Consider the following 23,779-nt stretch of genomic DNA (forward strand, 5'->3'; position numbering starts at 1 on the left):
TGAAGTCAAAGGTGTTATATGAGTGACCAAATGCATGATCCTGCTTCTGCAAATTACTGTATTGTCTCTAAGGCAAGTCTAAAGGCATAGAGGAGAGACACAGCAATTCTGAAACCAGAAAGACTGACTGTGGCAAATTCATTTGTATGTTCATTTCACGTACACAGGGGATTATAGAATCTCATTATAGCCTTGGAAGTCTTTGCAGAGTGAGGGGAGATCCTTCAGCATCCAGCACCTGAAGATGGAGGCTTCTAGTATGAGATATCAAGTTTGCATAAGCAGTTATTCTACAGCCAAAAAGAATCTTTAAAGATGTCAAATATAAACCAGAATAAAAAATAGTTATAGTATTGTTATTTTTCAGTGGGACTAGGGGGGCAGAAGTGCCACTATACAGTTTGGGATTAACCAAACTTCCATGGAAATTTTTTGTCCACAAATTAGATCTTTGAAAATTATTTGGTTTGTTTTGTCTATCATAGTCCAAATGCTTCCAATTATAGAAAATTATTTTTTAAAATTAAACCAGAATTTTATATCACTATATGGCAGGCTTAAAGCAGAACTTTGCTGATACACAGCACCTGCTGGACTGACTTAAAATGTTCATTTTGTGTAAATCAGCAACTACCTATCTGGTAGTATCAACTATCACTAATTAAACAAATGCAAATCATGCTATGATCTACAGTGCAAAGCAAAGTCTTTGTGTCTTAATATGCAGTTATTTTGTGCCATGATCCTTGTTTAATAAAGATATTATTTTCAAATACTTTCCCTCTCAAACTTCAATATAAGCTTCAAATGTGATGTTATCTTTCATTTTCCACATCAAAATAACGTATAAACTTCTTGCATTTCAGTAAGCTATCTTGCTCCAGATCTCACAGCTCCTGCTTGCCCAGCAGTCTCTGATTTGGGGCCCTCTCACGCATCTTTTGAAATATCCAACTTTTCCACGTCTACCAATGCTCCTTTATCAATTACAGCCTTAGTATCTTCAAAGAAACCTCACGGGTCACTGAAGCGTGGCCTCCCCACCTGAGTCCATGAAAACTATCTTTAAACAAGCTTTCTGTTTTCTAACATATACTTTCAGACGACTTCTAAGGTCCTGTACCACCCTCCTGCAGATGCCCAGACAAGAAGGGGAACTGAAGTGACAGAAGCTGCAAGATATCCCTTTCATCCCCACAGTCACCTTAGATCTCAACACTGAAATTCCTAAAGAGGAATTACTGATATGGGGTAAGGTAACATGGAAGGCAGGAGCTAATGAACGGGGAAAGAGCCTCCACAGTTGTGGATGTGACCAGAAGGACCCACTGGCCTAGGATTCACAGGTCCTTAAACCTCTTTCCTGCATCACTTGCCTTCCTCAGCCTTCATAACTCTCAGAACCTATCCTACAGTGCTTTCCCATTGATCCCCAGATCTATTATTGTCAAAAGTAGTGACTTACTATGATTACAAATAATTGTCACTTGTATTACTTCTGTCAATGATTCATCATCCTCTTTTGCTTTCTTAATGCCAGGCTTGGGTTCACAGATGTGCCCTCTTCTCCCTTTGTGCCCTCTGTCTAGCAATTCTCAATGATTTTGGATAGCATTTCTGTACTTGTGATTCTCAGATTTCTCCCTCTGTCATCAACCTTTCTGCCTCTGTTCAATCCCAATGCTGAAGTGGCTGTCTGGCATCTCTTCCCAGAGATTTTGTCATCAGTTTATGCTAGCAGAAGTGCAAGGTTGCCTTGGTTTAGCCTCACTTTCCCTTTTCTCTTTCACTGCTGACAGCAGTAACGTACTCCCCATTTCCACTATCTTCCCTCCCGTTTCCCACAAGTCACATCATACAAATAACACCCAGCTCCTGGGCCTTTCCTCTACCCCATCAGCTTCAAGACCAATCTGTTACCATTTTCACAGACAAATCTGCTGTTTAGGCCTCCTTGGTATATCCTACCACAACTATTGCAAAGCTCTCTTCTCTACACCCCAAACATGCAATGCTCCTTTGCAACCCAAGGAAGCTGTGGATGGCCAAACACCTCCTCCCACAAACCTGACCACACCACTTGCTCCTTGGCAGCCCTCCACTTGTTCTTCAACCTGCTGTTCCAGCACAACCGAATCTCTGTCCTCCTTCAAGGCTCAACCTAACTGCATTCCCCCAGTCTACCCTCTTCTGTTGAGCACCATATTGTCCCTACCACTTCTGCACTCCAGCAGCATTCCTCAACCATATACCCTTCAATCATGTTTCTCCACCTCATCCACTCATCATGACATGACCTCCCATGATTCATCCATAACAGCTCAGCTTTCCAGGCTCTCTCATAAGGCCACTCCTCCTGAGATGCTGGCAGCAAATAAAACAAAATACAGAACGTGTCTACATACCTCTGTTACTTCCCTTCCACACAACCATCTCCCTGCTGTTCTTCAAGCTCCTCGCAGGGCAGGAACTGGTCTTTTTGTAGATATGAAACTTCCCTTGGCATTCTTTGTGAATTAACGAGAATAAAAAAAGAACAAATAACACCAACCCAAATCACAGCCTCCTACCAACCCAGGTGTTAGGGAATAAACAAGTGAACAGCAGGAAAAATAGAAGAAAAATAGAGAAATGGAGCAGGTGTGTGGGACCACGTAAAGGTGTGATGAGGTAGGAAGTGCAAACCCCGGGCATCCTTGCTAATGATACGAGAAATTTATGCCTGGGGAGATCTTGAATTTTGCCCTTCAGTGAGTCCAGTCCACGAAGGACGAGAACAGCCATGACTTACTTCAATAGCGCTAAAGAGGGTCACTCAGAGCCAAGCGCGGGGCAGCACCGGAAAACCCAACGCTTTCCGAAGGGGATCCTCAGTGCGACTATCGCGCCGCTGAGAGAAAGAGGCCGGTTACTCGGGACGTGAGCGGAGGGGAAGGGCGCTCTTCCTCCAGGCGGCGGTACCGGAGCAGGGAGACCTGTCCCGGCACCAGTAAGGAAGTACGCGACGCGGTGGCCGAGGGACCGCGGGGGTCGGGGCGGCGGCGGGAGCCAGGGACGGTGCCCTCGGGGCGCGGCCGGCGCTAGGACCCGGAGAGCGGCGGCGGGGAGGGAGTAGCGCGCCTGCGCGGCGCTGTCCGGCGAGCGGGCGGGCTGCACCGAGCCGCCCGGCAGCGGCGGCGGCGGCAGCGGGAGGAGCAGCGGCAGCGGCGGCGCCGCGGGTCCCCGCCGCCCGCACCGGCAGCGCACTCGACCCGGCCCGGCCGCAGGGGCGGAGGCGGCGCGGCGGGAGGGCGGTGCGCGGCGCTGTCCGTTCAGCACCTGCGGGCGCCCCCCGCCCCGCACCGCCGGGAAGGGCGCGGGCACGGCCCCGCCGTTACCCCCGCGGGGGCTGCAGCCGGTACCGGCGCCCACCCTCGCCTCCTGCCCGGCGCCCCGCAGCCCCGCGCCCGGAGCACCTACGGGCAGCGCCGGTGCCACGATTTCTCTCTCTCTCTCTCTTTTTTTTTTTTTGTTTTTTTTTTTTTTTTTTTTTGTGCTTTTGGCCACGTCCAACCAGGGAACGGCCCTCCCCCTCCGGCACGTCCCTGCGCCCCGGCACCGCAGCGCCCGCGCTCCCGGAGCATGGTCCCCCCTGCCCCTGCCCCTCCGCCGCGGCTGCAGCTACCACGGCCCCCGAGTGTCTGACTTCAGACGAAGGCGGTGCAGCGCCGGGAGCCACCGGCACCGGCTTCCCCTCGGAGTGGCCCCCGGGGAGCAGAGCTGGCCGGGGCCCTTCGCCCCCGCGGGCCTGGATCGGGGCTTGGGTTAGGCACCGACTGCCGCCGAGCAGCCGTCCCCTTACGGGCTTGCTGCCTGCCGTGCTTGCTTGGATGAGTCTGCGACATGCCTAATAAGAGACGAGATGGGCCAGGGCGACGAGAGCGACCGCATTGTGATCAACGTGGGAGGGACTAGGCACCAGACTTACCGCAGCACCCTACGCACCCTGCCTGGCACTCGGCTGGCCTGGATCGCCGAACCCGATGCCCACAGCCACTTCGACTATGACCCCCGCACGGATGAGTTTTTCTTTGACCGGCACCCGGGCGTCTTTGCCCACATCCTGAATTACTACCGCACTGGCAAGCTGCACTGCCCCGCGGACGTGTGCGGGCCCCTGTATGAGGAGGAGCTGGCCTTCTGGGGCATTGATGAGACCGATGTGGAGCCCTGCTGTTGGATGACCTACCGGCAGCACCGCGACGCCGAAGAGGCTCTGGACAGCTTTGGTGGGGCGCCCCTGGATAGCAGTGCTGAGGACGGAGACATAGATGGCACCGGTGACTCTGGTGATGGTGAAGAGGAGCTGGAGATGACAAAACGCCTAGCACTTAGTGACTCCCCAGATGGCAGGTCTGGGGGCTTCTGGAGACGGTGGCAGCCCCGCATCTGGGCGCTCTTTGAGGATCCCTACTCCTCCAGATATGCAAGGGTAAGCTATGCAATCAGCACCCTCATCAAAACACTCGAACCTCCCTTCAGTCCCACTTCCTCCCAGCATCATCAGGGTTATCTCCACTGTCAGCGCAGAGCAGCCATCCATGTGTGTTGCCATACAAAAATCATGCACGGGCTATGGGGACATAACCTACACTCTCAAGCAGGCCCCATGCATGGGGCATGAGTGGACACCAAGGCATGAGCTCGTGTACTCATATGTGGGCTTCCAGAGACCCTTATTTTCTAACAGGCTCCTAAAAACCCATAGCCTGGGGCAGGGTCCCATTCACAGGCCAGGGAGATCTCCATTATACCACGTAACTTCCCTACATGCAGAGATTTTTACAGTCAGTCATCCCCCAGTAAAGAGAGACACCTTGTCCAGCCCTCTTACGAGCTAACAGCTCTCTCCCCTTTACGAGATGGAGAAAGGATCATGGGAGCAGGCAGTCCCTGGGAGACCAGGGCATTTGGAGAGCTGCTCAGCCTGGGCTGGAAAGGGAGTCTGTTCCTTTCTCTTTTCTCATACGTACCATGTTAAGTATTTATGATCATGCTTCTCTAAGAATGGATAATTCAGATCCTCACTTACCTCCTCGCTCTGTCTCTTCCCTTGTGGGAAATGCAAAGTATTAATCAGAGGAGAGGGTTCAGTCATGTAGAAGGGACACGCTGTTTGACAGGTTTCTTCCCTGGCTACTGAAGGACAACTCCTCCCTTCCTGGTGCCTGCAGTTGTTTTGGAAAGGGAATGCACACTGGTGCAATTCACAGCATAGCTGTGGATAAAGATGGTCTTAAACAGTCACCCGACTCCCCTAAGTAGGTACCTTTCATGCTATTATATATGACGATAATTACATTAATTAGGGCCTGATTCTGCTCCTGAAGTCAAAAATAAAGAAAACATTTACCTCAGGAGCAGCAGCAGGATTAACTCCCAAGATACCCATATTGGTAAGCAGGAAAATAGATGAAGGATAATGCCTTCACAAAGAAATTGGTTTGCATAGGTTTTACTCCTCTCTTAAATGTACCTTTGTTACAGCGTAATTGCTGCCAGCCCTCGGTAAGGATGAGTGGTGCTTTGGTGTGGGAGGATGATCAGTGTTCCTGAGGAGGATCAAAGAAGTGAGATCAGATTAGGGAGCAAATTGGATGGACGGAGGAAAGAGAAGTGGAAATGCAGGGAGCAGGGACAGGGGAGCTGGTCGTGTGTGAATGGGTGGTGGAACAGCAGCTGCTGGAGACTTTTGGTCTGAGCAGAGATCTCCAGCAGGGAGCCACCAGGTCTGCAAACTGAATGAATGGGGAAAGCTGGAGCAGAGCCTGGAGTTATATCTTGGTGCATTTCTAAAGATTCTTGTTTGCATACCCTTTGGAGATTTCCTCCCTGAACAAAGAAGTTAATATTTTAAATGAATTCCTTTAAAGAGCACGGAGGATAAAGGAATAATAAAATATTTACCACAAGATGAAAGGATGATGCTGTTGAATTGCAGCTTTCAAATCCCTGATTTCTGCCAAGGGAACATGGAAACGGAGAGGGAAGGCTGGAGGATATCCTTCAAAAGGCTTAGTTAGCTTCCCTTAATCAAGCCCAACGTTAGCAGGCGTTGATTTGAATAGCAGATCTCTCTGGTGCCCAAGAATCTGTTGGTAAAACACATTTCAAGTCAAAGCAGTGTGCTTGTCCAAGATTTTGTGGAATGGCCCAAAAGCCAAATGGATAATGCTGTCCCAATGAAAAGGATACAAACAGAGGCTAAAACACCCTTTTGCTTGGAAGCATTATGGTATTTTAGGCCAGAGCACAAAATCTATAACCATTATTAAGAGTCTTTGTGATGTACAAGCTGGAATTCTAGGAGGATATAAATTCCATTTTCTAATTCTCCACGGGTATTTTAATTTAGGAATAAGCATTTCATAAAGTGATTTGGGTTTGTTGTTGTTTTTTGCAGTGGATGTTACACCATTTATTCACAATTACACGTGCATACCTAGTGGAATTCAACCCCTGATTTACTTCTAACTTGTTCTTTCCTTAAAGGGTTGCTAAACTAGAGAAATATGAAATCTGGGCAAAGCTGAAGTGTATACTGAATATTTCATGGGTTAAATACAATTCTTTAACTTGTATCTATGGAGACGTAGGCCATATGCATTAATATTTTGCATGAAGGAAGATGGCTTTCATCATCAACACATGCACACACTGTCCATTAAGAAGACATTATAAGACACTTAACATTTTCTAATAAAAGCCATATGTTATGGTTATGGATGTAAAAAGAGATGGGAGTTTGATTTATGCTCCTGTAACCCAACGCAGACATTGCAAAAAGACCTTAAACTCACAGTAGCTAATTTACAGTAAAATAATTGATAGGAGTTTGATTTATGCTCCTGTAACCCAACGCAGACATTGCAAAAAGACCTTAAACTCACAGTAGCTAATTTACAGTAAAATAATTGATAGCATCATTAACAAGTGAATGGTATATTAAAGCAATCATTAGTAGAGTCAGGCAACAAATCCACTGTTACCTCACTTTTAATTGTGTACGCTACTTTCAATTACAAACTGTATTTCAGTCATGCAAAAATTTAAATTCACATTGCCATTTTGTCAAAAAAAATACATCACAAAAATTTGTCATCGTAATTGGATCTGAGACTTGTACTAATGGTGGTTATTATACACATGTTTGGTGTTTACATATGGCACCAAAATGTATGTCAAAATAACATCTTAATATAAGCATCGGTTTACACAACCATTATACTGTTACGCTTGGGCAAGTAAAAGGAATACAGTATATAAATATTAAGATTAAATGAAAACCTGCATATCTGAATAGAGCAAGATTTCTCTGGACTATATCTGGTACACTAATTCAGTGAATGTTTAGGAACTGTCTATGGAAAGCTCAGCATTTACTCACATCTAGCCATTCTTGGAGCATTTTGATGGACACTGCTTACAAATACAAGTACCTTTGACTGTTTTGCTTCACCAGCACCTAACTCATACTAAATTACATCTGTTCTCATTGTAGACAGCCAGGGGAGATTGGAAGACCATTTGTGTATGATGTCAGGCAAAATCAGCTAACTCTGCAAATTTTGTCTATTTCTAAACTTACTTTGATAAAGCATAATCTCGCAGTCACTAATCATTTGTCTTTAGGTGCAACATAGTCAACAGTTTCTTGTTAAAACAATAGTGGCTGAGTTTAATTAAATTCCAGTTTTCTAAACACCGATTTCTTAAATAAGGTAGTTCTTTCTAAAAAGATGAAATACTTTAAAAAATTGCATCGTCTTCTAAATCTGTACAAGAAAAGGTAGCTTGTTTCAAATCACAGATTGCCTTAGACGCCTACCTTAATAAGATAAATGGGTGTTGTACTTATCCATAATTTAAAGAATCCGCATTTGGATAACAGAGGCAAAGTCTGGTACCTGGAGGTCTGAACAGAGTTACAGATAAGGTGATGGAAAAGATCAGATTTACAGAGATACTGGGTGCATATGCAGACAGACAGGCATCCAGGTGGATTTTCAAAAGCATCTGATCGGGCTAAATATCACTGCATGTCAATGGATATTGTGCACCTAAATTGGTGAGCCATTTCTTTAAAGCTTATTAGAACTATCTTTTTTGCATGGTCAGGCAACTTTGTAGATTTATTTTTCATAAATAGAGGCAAAGGGGGAAACAGAGTCCACAGAAAGCTACACAGATACACTAAAGCAGCATATCTGAGAGTTACGTTGTAATAGAGTTCCTGCCTTCTGCACTCATTAGACTTCACAGGCCCCTCAGTACACAAATGTGTAAAAAATATTTTCTTAGCATCCTCTCTCCTTTATATTTATGTCTGGTCATGCTGTTCTTACGCTAGCAAAGCTCCCACTGACTTCCTGGGGAGTTTGGCGTGCAGGTATCTAACATCTTTGCCCCCTTCCTTCTCCTCCTCCCCAGCAGGATAAGGTTGTATTTGTGTTAATTCACAGTCGTTAGGTTAGTCAGTGCTTGGGAACCAGGAGCTTTCAGCTGAGATTCTGCGCTAGTGCTCACATTCAAATTGGACAATTAAGCTTCATTAATGAACCCTCAGGAAAGCTTTTGTAGTCCTTCCAAATAAACATTTTTACTGTTTTTAAATAAAAGCTGGTTAGGGTCCTATGGAAAGTCCTCAACAGCTTGACTTGTCATCCTGGCATATGCTCTACAGCTCTGATCTGGAAGAGGAAAGACTTATGGCAAAACTCTTACCCTTCCCTCATGTTCTCCCTTCACATCCTGCAGAAGGATCTGCTTTCCTCAGTGGTGATTTTTGAAGGACAAGTTTCCAACACTGAGAAGGAGACAGGAAAAAGGATAGTGGGGAAGAGGTGAGGAAAAAGGTATTCCCCAGGGATTTCTTCCAGCTTTCTTCTGTACTTTTCAGTGCATTTCAACCTTGCTGTGTTCATTTAAACTGATTTTTCTCAATATAAACTACATCCCATAAATACGAGAAGGCTTATGGGATCCTAGTTCCTGAATAACCATACTGTCTCAAGGCTTAGAGGCTAGGGTGATTTCTGCTCATCCTTTACCCTGGCCCAGCACAGCTAAGCTCAGGAATTGGGGAAAGTATCAGGGACTGGGAATAGATATTCATCACCCTTCACAAGGAGAGCTTATTCTGCAGCCGTCTGACGCAGGACACACTTTGCATAGGAGGGCTCCACGGACGGTGCTCTGAGGGCTCCCGCCAAGCAATGAGCAGATAGGGAGAGAAAGGAGGAGAGGCGCCCCACACACTCCCCTACCCACAGGGACCCTTCTCCCCAGGGAGAGATTTCATCAAAGGGGCCCTGATGGAGCTGCTCTCCCAGCTTGCGCCTTTCTGCAAGGTCTCCCCTGCAGAGGCATATCTAATCCTGCACTGAAGCTGGCTGCAGTAATTCTCACCATATACTTTGACAATTAACGAGACAGCCTAATTTTAACTGCACGCTGCATTACAGCTCTGGAAAAATGAGAATCTTTCCACATTAAATGAAGTTTCCCCTGTACTTGTAGTATAATGGAATTACAGATAGACATCTATTAACTACCATTCTCTCATTCATTATTCATATAGTTCCTAAAATCCCATTTTATTCCTATTTTCTCCCATCAAGGGACACGTTACTGCAAATCCTTATATAACCCATTAGTAAGCATGGTATAGTCTTCTCTGTGTCCTGTCCAAAGAAGCCTTTGCAATGCCAGCTAGAAAGTGTTCACCACTCACACCAAGTCCCACGTTCGGCCCCTATCGAATTAGCCAAGGTGGGAGCAGGCACACTCACAAATAACTCCTGGGAATCGTCCCTCTGACTTCAGAAGCAATAAATTTTAAAACCACCACCAAAAAAAAAAAAAAAGATCATAGCAGCCATGCAGAATCATGACTTCATTGGTTTGAGTTGTTCAGAAACACATAGGAAGACACGATGCCTGCCCAGAACATCTTACAATCTCTTTGAAGTCACAACCTCACAGGGAGATGAGAGGGATGATGTTATCCACCTTACAAATCTATGGCTGGCTAGTACAGACTTAGCAGTTTTAATTCAAGGAAGGTTTTTTTTAATCCATTTGCCTATTTCCAATTTTATTTCTATTATTCTAAAACCTTAAAAAAGAACAGCATCTGTTGCCATTTTAATTTTTTTTTTAATCTTACTTAATTTTAATGTTTCTAGGTTACAAAATTTACTTGATTTAGCCAAGGCTGTGATTGTATGGATCATACCATCATATGCATACACATATATATGCCTTCCTATTGCTGCCACCTCCTACGATGCTGAGTGGGATTTCCATATGAGGAAGGACTTCAAAATTAAATCATCCCAAAATACTTCTGAAAATGTAACCGTGGTGCCACTGAAATCAATAAGAATTTAGTGACTGGTTTCAGTATGATATTTGGTCCCTTCTCTCTTTAATCCATCCCTATGTGCCTTCAATTATTTTCTTTGCCCTTCTCCGGACATTTGCTATTTTGGTTTTTGTTAGGAAAAAAAGGCAACAAAATACTGGTATTCTTTGTTGGTATATCATGAGACAAAGGATAAAAAGATCTGTGGATCAATTATAATATTTCTATTTTAGAACTGCTCACAAAAATGTGATATATTAGACTATACCTAGGAAAACTATTTTTCCATCTTGTTTTTACTTCTGCTGTGCAGTCTAGTATTCAATGGTATTCATCCTTCTTATTTGTAAAAATACGTGACTGATCTGCGTATATTTATGGTAGTACTTTAGTAAAGTCTATACATATTGCCTTTATTTTAACATAAGGAGAGATGTTAGCAAATCAGCAACAGAGGGCCCAGCCTTACTGTTACTGAAATTCAGTGCCAAAATTACCACCGACTTCAAGGATAGAAATGAATTTTCCTGCAGTATGGTTCAGCATAACAAATTAATTGCAGTGTACTGCTTTTTTAATAGATACATTGCATATTTCCATTCCAAAGCAGTGAAGCACAACAGATCTTAGCAATTTATTAGGAACATACATATTCAAATATATATTTTCATAATCATTTAAAGACATGAGCATCTTTAGCACATTGCATCAAAACATAGAGCTCTAATACTGACAAAGCTCTTCATGATCTTTACTGGCATTTTTTACTGCAAAGGACTATAGAATACATCCCCATTCAAACCACATGACTTCAATTAATGTTCAACCAAATCATATCCAAGCGCTGTATTTCATAATAAAAAGGGCAAGCAGGGGTATTCAGATTGAAAAATTGGGCCCTAATTAATGATCAAGTGCGTAATTCTTTCTCATGCAAATACAGATGGCAAAACTGAGTTTCCATTTTTTATGGGCTTGACTTTATGACATTTCAGTGCATTCTTGGGGGATAAGACTAATAGAACAGCCATTTTGAGATCTTTGCAATTGTATTACAATTAGCTTCTCAGTTACTATATGCTGAATTTGATCTGAGGAAAGAACAGTATTAGAAGGCTGACTTGGCTTTCTCTACTGAATATTGCATTACATAAATATGTGATTCACTCCAAATGGTACACAGGAGTGTGAGGATCAGATGAAATCAGAGAAATCTATGAATCTATGAAGAACCACCCCCTCCCTCTGGAATATAAACCGAATGCTGTCATTTCTAGAATAATTTTTACGTCTCTCTCCTGTGCTCAGTAAGGGCCCAGATTTTCCTATCTTCACTCCTACTCTTGTAGTGATAGCTTACTCCAGGAATATCCCCATTTCCTTTGGGCTGAGAACAAGGTACTACCTAACACGGGTAAAGGTGAAAGGACCAGGCCCTAATTGATTTTCATTTTTTCAGATATGATTTATAAGATATAATGGGGGCTCTAATAAATCATGCTATAAAAATTATGAATAAATCTCAGTCCAAGGCTTTTTGCAGTGATTGCTTGTGATGTAAGACCCTTTAATGACAGTAAGTTAAAATTGCATTGTAATGGCCCTTTGTAAATGCAATAAATCTCCGATTTCAGTGCACTGCAGACAGCCAGCGATGTGTGTGCTGCACATGAGCCACCAACACAGGCACACGCTGCTGGCACATGCTTACATAATTATGTTGATACTTCAGGAGCAGCAGTAAATCTTAGCACTGCTAGATTTACTTTGAGAAAATGTTCGGTCAAGACTGTTGTGATGTTGTGACCACATGAAATGGTTTAAAATATCCTACTGGCTTTTTACTTGAAAACCTGGTAAAGAATGTCCCTTTTAAGAAGCAGTAAGATGGACTATTTGGTTTTAAATAACAAAGGCAAAACCTGTTCCTACTGAGTCTTACAATTTCCCAGAGACAAATACAAGTTAAAACAGGCATTTTGGTCTGCACAACCAAACCAAATCCGTCTTCTTTCCTGAATTTCCTGGATCATCTACTCAGCATTCACAAAAAAAAATTAAAAATGTGCACAGAAATGCACCAACAGGATAATAGCTCCTTGTTTCAACTGCAGCAGAATCCTTATTCCTGCCCACCTTTGCCTCCAAAAAACATATTTAAAACATTACCTGCATTTCCCTGTTCAAATACAGAAAGATCTGGTCAGTTCAGGTTGCTTATTATTTGACATGCATCAGAAATTCAGCTGCAGATTTCACTTTGAAAATTCATTCCAATAACCCTGTTCTATTTTTCAGTTTGGATTCTTGCAGTCTTCGTTACGCTGGATCAATTGACAGGTATAGATGGTGGAGGCCAGTTTTGTGATTTATCCAGTTATTAATTAAATGAAAACCTTTAATCAGAATGCTTCTAATTTGATGACAGACTTCAAAAAAAATGAATAGGGAGAAACCCCTAAAAATGCTGAGCACCTACAACCTCCAGCAGAAGGGAGGTCATGTCTTAGCAGAAAAGGACATGGGCAAGGATTTAAGAGACTGTCAGTAAACTCCCACCCCACCTTGTAGGGTCACTGCCACAGCTACCATTGATTTTAGTGGGATCCAGCCAGAGACCCATGCAGACCTATTTCAGGCAAAATTTTTCAGGCCAAGGACAATTGCCACAACACTCAATGCAAAAGGGCTTGCCTTCACAGCAGCCTCTAATCTCTACTCTAAAAACTTGACAACATGGTATCAGCCACATCGTGCTATTCCTGTTTCTTTTTTTAGCATGGATCTCCCCATTGCTTCTAGTGTGGAGTTTTGCAAGAAATCTAGTGACAGTACGTCTTAGCACTTCTTGGGAATGTGTCCTGCATAATGCAGAACTGATTTTAACTCAGGCTTTTTCAGTAAAGCACTTGTAAGGACAAACCCAGGAACAACCTAACTGTGTTATGATAGCTCAACCAATACTAGACTGAGTCAATTGCTGGGGGGTGGTGGTCGTGTTTGGTTTTCTTTTTTTGGGGCGGCAGCAGATCAGCTTAGATCTGAATTTTGCATAAGCAATATTGAAATTTAGTGTTCAGCTGATAGGAGTTCAGTATTTATCCTACCAAGAAGTCCCAAAGGTGCTAGTGATTTTATTAAAAGACCTAATGTAAATTTCAAAACTGTATAGATTACTTGAAATGTTAGTTATGTCTAAGCAGGAGGGAATCAATAGTGCAAAAGTGCATTCACTGTTCTAAAGAAAACATCTTTTGGAGAACTTGCTCCACCAAGAAAAGAAGCTCAGTTTACCTTGTCAGTGTCAGTGACATGGACTAAAGGCAAATGAAAAGCTTGAAATTCAATAGCAATTCTATAGTGTCTTCAACTCCGAACCACAAATTTATCTTCACATATGTACTACCATCAGCTACAGCAACTCCTGAAACTGCACATTTACTGTCCTTAAAGGATATCTCGGCTAGGACAGCAGGGTAAGCCTTTGTTCTTATTAGGTGATCTTTAACATTCTTTCAGAACAGTCCACACATGTCCACAGAAATATACACAGACCTCCATAGTGTGAATTTTCTAGAAAGCAAAAAAAACCCCTAAAAAAATCCCCAAACCCTGAGATTTGGACAGATGATTGCAAGCAACTGAATTAATGCAGCTTATCAAGCAAGCATTTGTTAGCAAATCTGACTAAAGTCATTATTTGTGCGCCCTACTTGCTTGCATATATTAGCTCTGAAGAATCCTCTCGGGGATTTCAGCTAGCATCTACAGCATGCCAGTAGTACGAAGGCAGGCCATATTCATATAGCTCAGCAAATGAACATTTGCAATGGCACAAGCACACAAACAACATGTTATATTAACTCATTAAGCTACGTCATTTGGGTATGCTTCAGCCCTGCTCATTTTCTATGAATTTTACTGTGTGTGGAATCATACAAGACATTTAATCTTAGTATGTAATTTTCAACATAGGAAAACAACTTTTCTCAGGTTACTTCCTTTGCATTTTTTCGTCTCTCCCTTACTATGTGTTTATTGCAGTAACTAGCACAATAAGGTTATAATCTCTGTTGACACCTCTAAATGCTATTAGCATAAAACCAGCAAGTTAACAGTAAGCATCTCTGGGAAGAATTTACACTAGTCAGATGTAGTGTTTCCCAACCAACCTGGACTGGAGCAGAAGATCATCCAAAGCTATGATTCTTCAAAAGGTGCAGTATGTGTATGAGCTGCACCAGCCAGTGCAAAGACAGCAGGGCTGGGCACCCACCATCTCTCCATCACTCCTGCGTCATGGAAATCTAGCAGTCAGTTCCTACATCTTCACTTCTGAGGCCAGACTCATGAAAGGATGTAGCCTTGTGAGTTCAAACTTGCAATTCCCAAAACACTAACCCTGCAGATGTAATTTTTTAAAATGCATATTAAAATTTCCCAGTGCCTACAGTATTGTTTCTGCCTGTGCCCAGAACTGCTTTAGTATTATTGGCAACTGCCTTATATCAAAGCCTTATTAATGCCCATAATTTTTCTTCACTAACAGGCACAGTCATTTAAATGTACTTGCCAAATACACACTGAATATAAGCTGTTTTCAAAAACACACTCAAACGAAGACAGGAGATATTAGTAGTGTGAAACAGTTCCCCGGATGCAATAATCCAGTGGCTACATTTTTTTGCTTAGAATGTGAAATTTCATGTTTAATATCTTCCTCCAACTGCAGGATTTCAAATATTCATCTGTCTCTGCTCAAGAGACTTCCCAACTTCAGACAGCTGCATAATCCAGGCAGTTAGTGAAGTTGATCCAGTTTGCACAGCATGAGGAATTCATAAACCAATATACTGCGTATGTGGCAAAGCAGCATTTCCCAATGATGTGGAACTAAGAAGCTGTTCCTGTGTGGTAATTCTGGGCTACTGAATTCAGCAAGATTAATAGCAGAAAACAGATATATGTAGTGACATTGTCAGAGACAGCATAACTTTAGTGTGTGACAATGCTAGTTTTTTATTTTCAATCACTCACTAGTTCGAAGACGGTTCCTGTCAGGAAATAACCGTATGTCGTCATCATGCAGTTGACTCCATGATGAGCCACGTGCAATGATTTAGTGGTCTCTGTGCAGCCTCTATGGAGAAGGAACGTACAAAACACACACAAAAAAGTATGAGACGGTATGCAGAAGTAGTCAATACACAGAAGTAGAGAGAACTTTTTCACTCCAGAGTCTGAGCAGTTCTGCCACGCTGAAAAGCGAGCTCCCAAGTCAGTGTAAGAACACATCACATAATTTGTTTTGAAAAGACCTACGTTTCCCAGGGCTATCAATCTGTCACCTTTCAGTCATGCCATATAAATACAAGCATTCTTAAAGTCTTTGAGGGCTGCCTTTTCATCAATATTTTAACATAAACATTCTTTTAATTTAAATGGAAATTGATCACTTACATTTTATTACTTTTTAGTAAAAGTACATTATCACCATTAAAGGAAAGTGATCTCAATTAAACTATTGCCAGGATAAATTTAACTTGGAAAAGCACTAGAACGAGTCTTTGCAAGATTAGGGCCTTTTACAGCATGTATGCTTTACCTCTGGTATTAACAACCAACACAGAAGCGATCAATAAACGTTCTAGCTATTACATTCACTGCCTTCATGATACACATAATACTAGTTCAAAATCTCACTGGAAACTGTGAAGGGTATATTGTTAAATATCCCTCTCTACTGTAATTTACCTTATATAGGAGTCTTGCCAGGGGCTCTAATGAAGCAGAGGCAGTTTTGCAGTTTTACCATCTGTTATCAACTCTACTCCTGCTAGAACAGAAACACAATTGTATTAGAATTTAGAAGTGACAAACATTGAAAAAAATATTTTTTTCATTGTTTAAATAGCTTTGCTGTGCAGTCTAAAAAACAAAACATTTGGACAATAAATAAAACATTTTAAAAACTGATTTAATTAAAAACCAAGATATAGCAAAAGAATAGCGATAGAGTTGTTCTACATAACCACAACAAAGCAGAGAGGTATAAATAAGAAATCATGTTACATTCCACAGCCTTCAGATTTAGATTTTAATTCAGGGTAACACGTCCTATTTTTATATTCTGCAGAAGAAAAAAAATCAACAAAAAACCCCTTTGAAATATGAATGTCATTGAAAATTTTTAAAATGCTACATCTATGCTAATATAGGACCATAGGACCAAATTGTAGAGTACTTAGGAACTGAATCCTCTTATCCCTCTTTCCATCCTAAGTAAGGACCTGGAGGGTAAAAACTCCAAAGAACACTACAGTTTAGCTTCACTTATGTGCAATGGACTAAAAATGAATACTTAATATTTATATGAATCATTGTCAGTGTCAAGTAAGATGAAACTTATAAAAATAGATCCAAATCAGGGAATGAGTTTTAAGACTCAGTGGGTAAATGCCTCTTTACGTACGGTATTATTTATAGGTATTTTTCTAATCTGTTCTGTCATCTTGTCTCTTAAATTATTAGAAAGGAAGAAAGGAGGAACTACGGCAAATGTAGATGAAAGAGAAATCTTCCTGGGAACTGCAGCAGGAATATGAGCAAAAGCCAGGAAGTTTGGAGCCGTGTTCCTAGGCCTCTTGTTCTCTGTATGTTCTACATGAAAACCATTCCAGCCTATTTTGTAATTAAGTATGTACATTTTTTTAACTACTCTCTTGAAACAAGAGGAATGGTGTTTTCAAGACTCTGTGTTTGCGACCAAAAGGCCCACTACCACATCTGAAAACATGCTGAAAACAAGCTAATCACAAGCAGGTTTCAGACATTGGGCTAACTCTTGTGTCAGTGGTCTCACTAAGCCTCGGACATCCTGCAGTAGCAAAAATCCCCTTTAGATATAAATGTTGATCTCACAAAGAAGGTCACAACAGGAATTTCAGCATCAGATCCTGATTTTCATAGGTCCCTTTGAAGTCAAGGACAGCTGCAGATGGTCTCTTCAAGTTGATCCCCAAATGTTCTTCAGCTAGGTATTGAAAACTTTTAAAAATGCCAGTTGTGATAGCTTTGTGCATCTATTTATCATCATCAGATAAGGAGACTGCCAGTACTAATATCTCCCTGCATCATGAAGGTTCTGTGAGTCTTAATCATTTATGAAAATACTTCAAAAAACTTCTACAAAAAGGACAAGTTATAAACAAATTATTATTAGAATTTTAAATGAGTATTCAATATTGAAGTGCAAAATACTCAAGACCATTAGGATGAAAGTCGCCTTGTAAGAAAATTCAAAGGAAGGGGGCGCATCCACAAAGCTTCTGCTGGGTTCCTGCAAATAAAGGAAAGTTATCTTTCACATGTAGGAGTCTGGGGAGGTCATCCTTATTTTCATTCTGCTAAGAGGTGGAGAACTCTGCTATGAAGCAATTAAAGCCGTTTGTTCCCTTATGGAAAGACTCACATTACACAACCTCCATCAGACAGGAATTAAAACTGGGTAAAGCAGGCATCTGCTCTCTTCCCTGGATCTTCATGGTTATGGAATACCGCACAAGGGGACTATGTATCCATAGGCTTTTGTTTTGATCATTCGAGTACCATTTTTATAAGCACCAATGTGAAGTACTTTTTGTATTTTCTTCATCCAGGTAGGATTTCGAAGTAGCTATATGTCTGCTGAGAACACCACACACAACTGCTCTTTGATTTTATGACATTTCTTGCAAATATAAGCTCTTCCTGCTCTTGACTTCAGCAGCAAGGTCTAATTCAGACCAGCAAGAAATTTCATTTAATCTCTTTTTATCCTGATTGTCCTAAAATCTATTTTAGAAGTAAGTTGTACATGTTTACAGGTGTGAGAATTGCGGTAAATTTAAGCAGAGATCCTAGGTGTGAATGTTAGGAACAACAGCTCTTTTTTTTGCCACAAGGATATCTGATCACATTGTTCATCCCAATAGCCAACCAGGTTTTATTTAGCAATGCCAGTCTAACAGATGTAATTCCCACTTATGGTAGCTGTGGGCACATCATTAATTCTAGTAACTGCAAAACTTATAGTAGAAATCCCTTTCTGTGGCATCCCTTGCTCCTCACTTTGACAACTTTAGCAAAAGAACAAAACAAAACAAAAAAAAAAAAAGAGAAAGATTTCTACTATGAGCTTGTACATGACTGTCCAGATGCAGCAGTAGTTTGGTCTAAAGATCTTCCAACAAGAGCTGTAATGTACACAGATGGCAAAGGGCTCAGAAATACATTCAGAAAAACGCAGTAGACAATTTATGTGTGGAAACTACATTCACAAGCCCTGTACCATGTTTATTGAGAGACCAGAAGCTGTATTTTGAGAGGCATATCAATAAAGATTTGGATAGAAATGGAAAAAATACCTTCTCATTCACTACCTGCACTGCATATGATACTAGCTGTAATCAAGAAAAATTTCAAGATGACATGAAGTTATCAAGCTGCATAATTCCTGCTAGTGCTCACTGTAAGTGCTCACTGCAGTCCTGCTATTAAAATGCCCACAGGCCACAAAAACGCTCTTAAGCCAACTCACTAGCCCAAATTATGAATTATTCTAGTTAACAAAACTCACCACAGGCTTGCAGCTTAGGGTAGAATACATTTTTTCTTAAAATATACCTACCTTCATCAAAATGCTAAGTAGTCACTCGTGGTTTTGAATCTCCCATTATGGTGAGGCAGTGATTTTGTTTTTTAAACACACACATAGAAAGAGACGAGCTGAAAGTAAAGTCACCATGCATGTCACCAGCCACTCTATAACATTTATTCCACAGCCTTATTTGTCTTTCAAATCCAGCTGCTCGTGAGGGTTGTGAAGGAGGGAAAAGGTTGATGAATTTTTGGGGGTTTGTGTTTTTGGAAACTTTGCAGATGATGTTTAGGGCGCCTTCTCACAATACACAGACTTTTTGGCTAAGAAACAGGTTTTGGAGTATGAACAGTATTATACGTATTCTGCAGTTTCAGATCTAGAGCTGGTCAAATAACTGTAGATACATTTTCTTTTTGGCAAGAAATGATTTTTTTTCTCCCATTTCTCCCCCTCCTCTCAAAGAAGGTTTATTCAAAGTTTCTCCCTTTTCTCCATGAGAAAAATCCCAAAGTTTTTTTCCCCCAGTATTAGTTTCTTTTTCTCCCCTCACATTTACTTAATAAAAAAGTGAAAAAGTAAAATGGTAATCAGAAAGAACGAACAAACCAGCAAAGTTTAAGAGGGAATGACCGAAAGATAAAAAGCAAAGAATTTTCTGCACAAAATTTTGCTAAAATCTTTGGATAAGGAAAAAGCTTTGCCAGTTTGAAGTCTGCAGGACAAATATGACAAATTTTGCTGAATGTTTTCAAGGAAAAAAGGATCTCTTTTTTCCAAATTGCTTTTATAATTTCCATTGAGTTATTTACAAATACACATCTTCTACTTGCAGTCCTTTAGCTTGAGGTGGGTTTTTTTTTGTTTATTTTCAAATTAGTTGAGAATAAAAACAGGTTTCCATGTAGATCAGGAAAATACAGGCTTGCTCATGAACTTTTCTTCAAATGATTCTCAGCCTGGCTCTGTGTTTCTCTAGCCCTTTCTGGACATAAACCACTCTTCCTTTTAGAAGGATCAACGTCATCTTATCCTTCTGATTGTTCCTCTTTCACCCAGAGGCTGTGGCACCAATTCTGTTTTTTAAACAACATTTTAATTGTTGTTGGATAACTGATCTCCTGCTCACAAAGCATGGGATGCTATGCAGTGGAGGAACTGCAGTCATCATCAGACATTAGAAGGACACTCTCTTGATGCAGAACTACAGAAAATAGTGGTTCCAATGTAAGCAATGAGAATAAAAATGCCTGGAGTAGGATGTAGCAACAGTAAATAGGAGATGGGAGGAGGCTTCAGAAATAGAGGAACAAATCACTGTGGGGAGAGGGAAGTCTCACCCTTCAATGTTCACCAGACATTAAAGAACAAATAGTGTTGGGACCCTGGAAAGGGAATGTAGGATGACAAATCACCCGCCTACTAGTAGAGCAACAAGACTGTCAAGAGCTTGAAATCTCAGACTGTGGCAACTTACAGAAAATCCTTTTCCAGCAAGGTGAGAACAACCTAATCAGAATAATTCAAATGAGTTAGCAATATGCCAGTACATTCGGCATGTGCCGCAAGCAAGAAAGCAGCCCTCACAAGAGTCCAGGAAGAAGGGAATTTGCAGTAATAGATTTTGTGGTCAAAAGAGCACATTTTGCTGTTGTGAGCTTGCCAAAGAATAAAAAAAGGGTTAGGCTCTACAGTGAAAAGCCTCATGTATTCTCACCAGTGCTAGCACTGGAGAAGCCTTTGCTGTAAGGACATTTGAGGATTTTGGACGGCATGTTCTGATGCACTCAGTTTTTTCTGTGGCCTGTGAAGGTCGAACATCTTGACGGCTGGCACAAGAGCTTGGCAGAAAAAAAAAAAAAAAAAAAAGGAGGCCAAACTCATCTCTTTAAGAACTGTAGGGCAGAGACTTCAGCGTTCCAACCTAGCCAAACCAGCTTTTCCTCTTAGGAGTCCTGCGCAAGAATTATGGCCTTCACCACACACAGAGACTCCTTTCAGCTGTGATCCAAGACTAAATGGGATTTCAGGAGAAAACAACAACTGGCCTAATAAATATATAGGACACCTGTGGAAGTGAGAGGGAGCCACAGGCTCTTGCTCTGTCAGACTAAAAGATGCCGTGCAAGTTTCAGCAGCAGTCCCCATACGTATTATTCTGGGGGTGACACTCATTGTGCGTTAAATCCATGGGACGATTAGCACCCCTTCGCCCTTGTCTGATCACGTTAATTAAAAAAAAAAAGTCTAGAATAAATGGACAATCTTTAATTGAGAATATATGCTGTCTAATGAAAAGATGTGGCTTGTTAATGTATTCTGTTCACTGAGGACTCCAATATGAATATATGTTTAAGATTCAGTGGCAGATATAGTGATGGAGCTGAAGCAATAAGGAGAGATAAGGTAGCAGACAAGCAGTACGATCTTGTGTAGGAAGCACAGGAATGCACCAACTCTTGATCTAACTTCAAATGTGACCTCTGGCAAGTCACAACTTCTTGATAGTGACTTACATCTATAATCAGGGTAATAGAACGTTCTTTTTCTACCTCTTCTGGGTATTGTGGAGACTAATTAACGTTTGCACAGTAATTTGGAGATAAATTGGAGATACTGGATGAATTTCCAGTATCATGTTTGCTTTAAGCAGGTGAAGTGAGGACATCTTTTCGACACAGAAAGAACTAAAGTTGTTCTCAAAATAAATCAGAGGGCTCAGAAGGCAATCTTATCTTGGCTTCATTCTGATTATTCAGCATTCCTCAATAAGATTGACAGGTGTCCTGGTTTCGGCTGGGACAGAGTTAACTTTCTTTTTAGTAGCTGGTACAGTGCTGTGTTTTGGATTTAGTGTGAGAATGATGTTGATAACACGCTGATGTTTTAGCTGTTGCTAAGTAGCGCTTATCTTAAGCCAAGGACTTTTCAGTTTCCCATGCTCCGCCAGCAAGCAGGTGGGCAAGGAGCTGGGAGGGAGCAGAGCCGGGGCAGCTGACCTGAACTAGCCAAAGAGGTATTCCATACCATGGAACGTCATGCCCAGTATATAAACAGGGGGGAGCTGGCCGGGAGGCGCGGATCGCGGTTCGGGAACTAACTGGGCATCGGTCAGCGGGTGGTGAGCAATTGCATTGTGCATCACTGTTTTTTTTCCTTCCCCCTTCCTTTTTTTGTTGTATTCCTTTTCATTACTATTATTATTATTTTTCATTATTACTATTGTTAGTATTATATTTTACTTTAGTTATTAAACTGTTCTTATCTCAACCCACGAGTTTTACTTTTTTTTTCCTTTGCTTTCCTCCTCCTCACCCCACTGGGAGGGGGAGGGGGAAGCGGCTGCGTGGTGCTTAGTTGCTGGCTGGGGTTAAACCACGACAACAGGAAATGAGAAAGCAAAGCTTCTGTGGATCAGGGAGGTAAAATTTAGGAACATTTAACACTGTATCTACAAAATCTTTCTAAACAACAGTTAAAAATTCAGAAGAATCTTTTTGCTCTTTCAGATGAAAAATTAATGCAAGACACACCCAGTAGAATGTGCATAACAGATTATTGACAGATCTACTAAATAACTTTTAATTAAATAATGACAAAGTTTAAAAATGGAACACATATATCCCCAAATAGACATTTTAAAACAAAACATACAAAATTAAAGCACTAGCAGACTTAATCACACCCTACATTTTAACTGGCCCCAGTTTGCAGCAACCTCATAAAGCCAGAAAATAAGTGAATTAACCCATCGTCTCCATAATCTGTGTATTCTAAATAGAGATTTCAAATTGAAGGAGCAAGTTATACATCAGCCCTGAAGTGGCAATAGAATGAACCCTTGATTTTTATCTTGGCTGTTGTCAGAAAACATGTTGCCTTCCCAGAACAGGTAGACTAAGTATGAGCTGAGAGCTGTGTCTAGCAAAGTGGGTCTCTTCCAAGAAGACCAACACCCTGCAGAATAAGATGCCAGAGCAGATGCTGTATATGCTGAAGCTCCCTGAGCAATCACAGAAAGGCACAGAACATACTGGGAGCAGTCACCTTTTTCTCAGTTGGGTTGGCTTTATCTCTAGGATCATCTTTATATTATGAGACCTCTGACACAAAGGCATCAGACAGATGTTGAAGATAAGCTATTCACTTCCTGAGTCAGCCAGAAGTGGCAGAGGTACTATTAGAGATCAGGATGAGAGGCAAAGAAGTCAGGACAGACATAGCAGAATGACACTTGGACCTCTTCTGTCACTGGCAGTAATTGGGACAGGGAGTAGCCTAGTTATTTCCCTGAAGACTCAAGGAGCAAGGCAGATGATAGAAGAGTTGCACATCTGCTTTGTAGATACGAATCTCTTTGACAATACCCTTTGACTAGAATGCAGACCACAGAGTGTGTTGGAGATATGTGAACAGCACAAGACCCACTCGCTGGTGCCTTCTTCCACTGTAATAGTCTGGTAATTCTTGCTATAGGCAAGCAGAAAATGGCTAGGTGTCTTTGATATTGCTCAGGGGCCATTGTGTTCCTCAAAAAAATGCACTGCTTTTGAAGAATGAGTTCTAACTCATATTTACCATGGTTTTGTTTCTTTATGGTATACAGGGGTGGCCTGAAATTGCTTATATCCTGGTTGTCTAATTCAAGGGATCAAAAGTGTCAAATTTGACCTCCTTGGGTTTTTTTTTTCTGGAGTAATTCCTGAAGGTACCAGGAATTACTCCTCTTCCAAATA

At 41.6% G+C, this 23,779-nt stretch overlaps 1 protein-coding gene across 5 annotated transcripts in view; it reads left to right on the top strand.

The window, feature by feature from the left end:
- Nucleotides 1-3,886: 3,886 nt before the first annotated feature.
- Nucleotides 3,887-23,779, top strand: part of KCNC1 (potassium voltage-gated channel subfamily C member 1) — a 131,792-nt gene continuing 111,899 nt past the window's right edge. For 3 of the 5 annotated variants that reach the window (XM_050897729.1, XM_050897730.1, XM_050897728.1), the window contains exon 1: nt 3,902-4,471. In XM_050897729.1, coding sequence (XP_050753686.1) covers nt 3,902-4,471 — 570 coding nt within the window. Of the gene's footprint in view, nt 4,472-23,779 lie in introns of all 5 variants that reach the window. The other 2 variants (XM_050897731.1, XM_050897732.1) reach the window with 1 other exon arrangement.

Source organism: Gymnogyps californianus, chromosome 5, assembly GCF_018139145.2.
Source record: "Gymnogyps californianus isolate 813 chromosome 5, ASM1813914v2, whole genome shotgun sequence".
Classification (NCBI taxonomy): domain Eukaryota; kingdom Metazoa; phylum Chordata; class Aves; order Accipitriformes; family Cathartidae; genus Gymnogyps; species Gymnogyps californianus.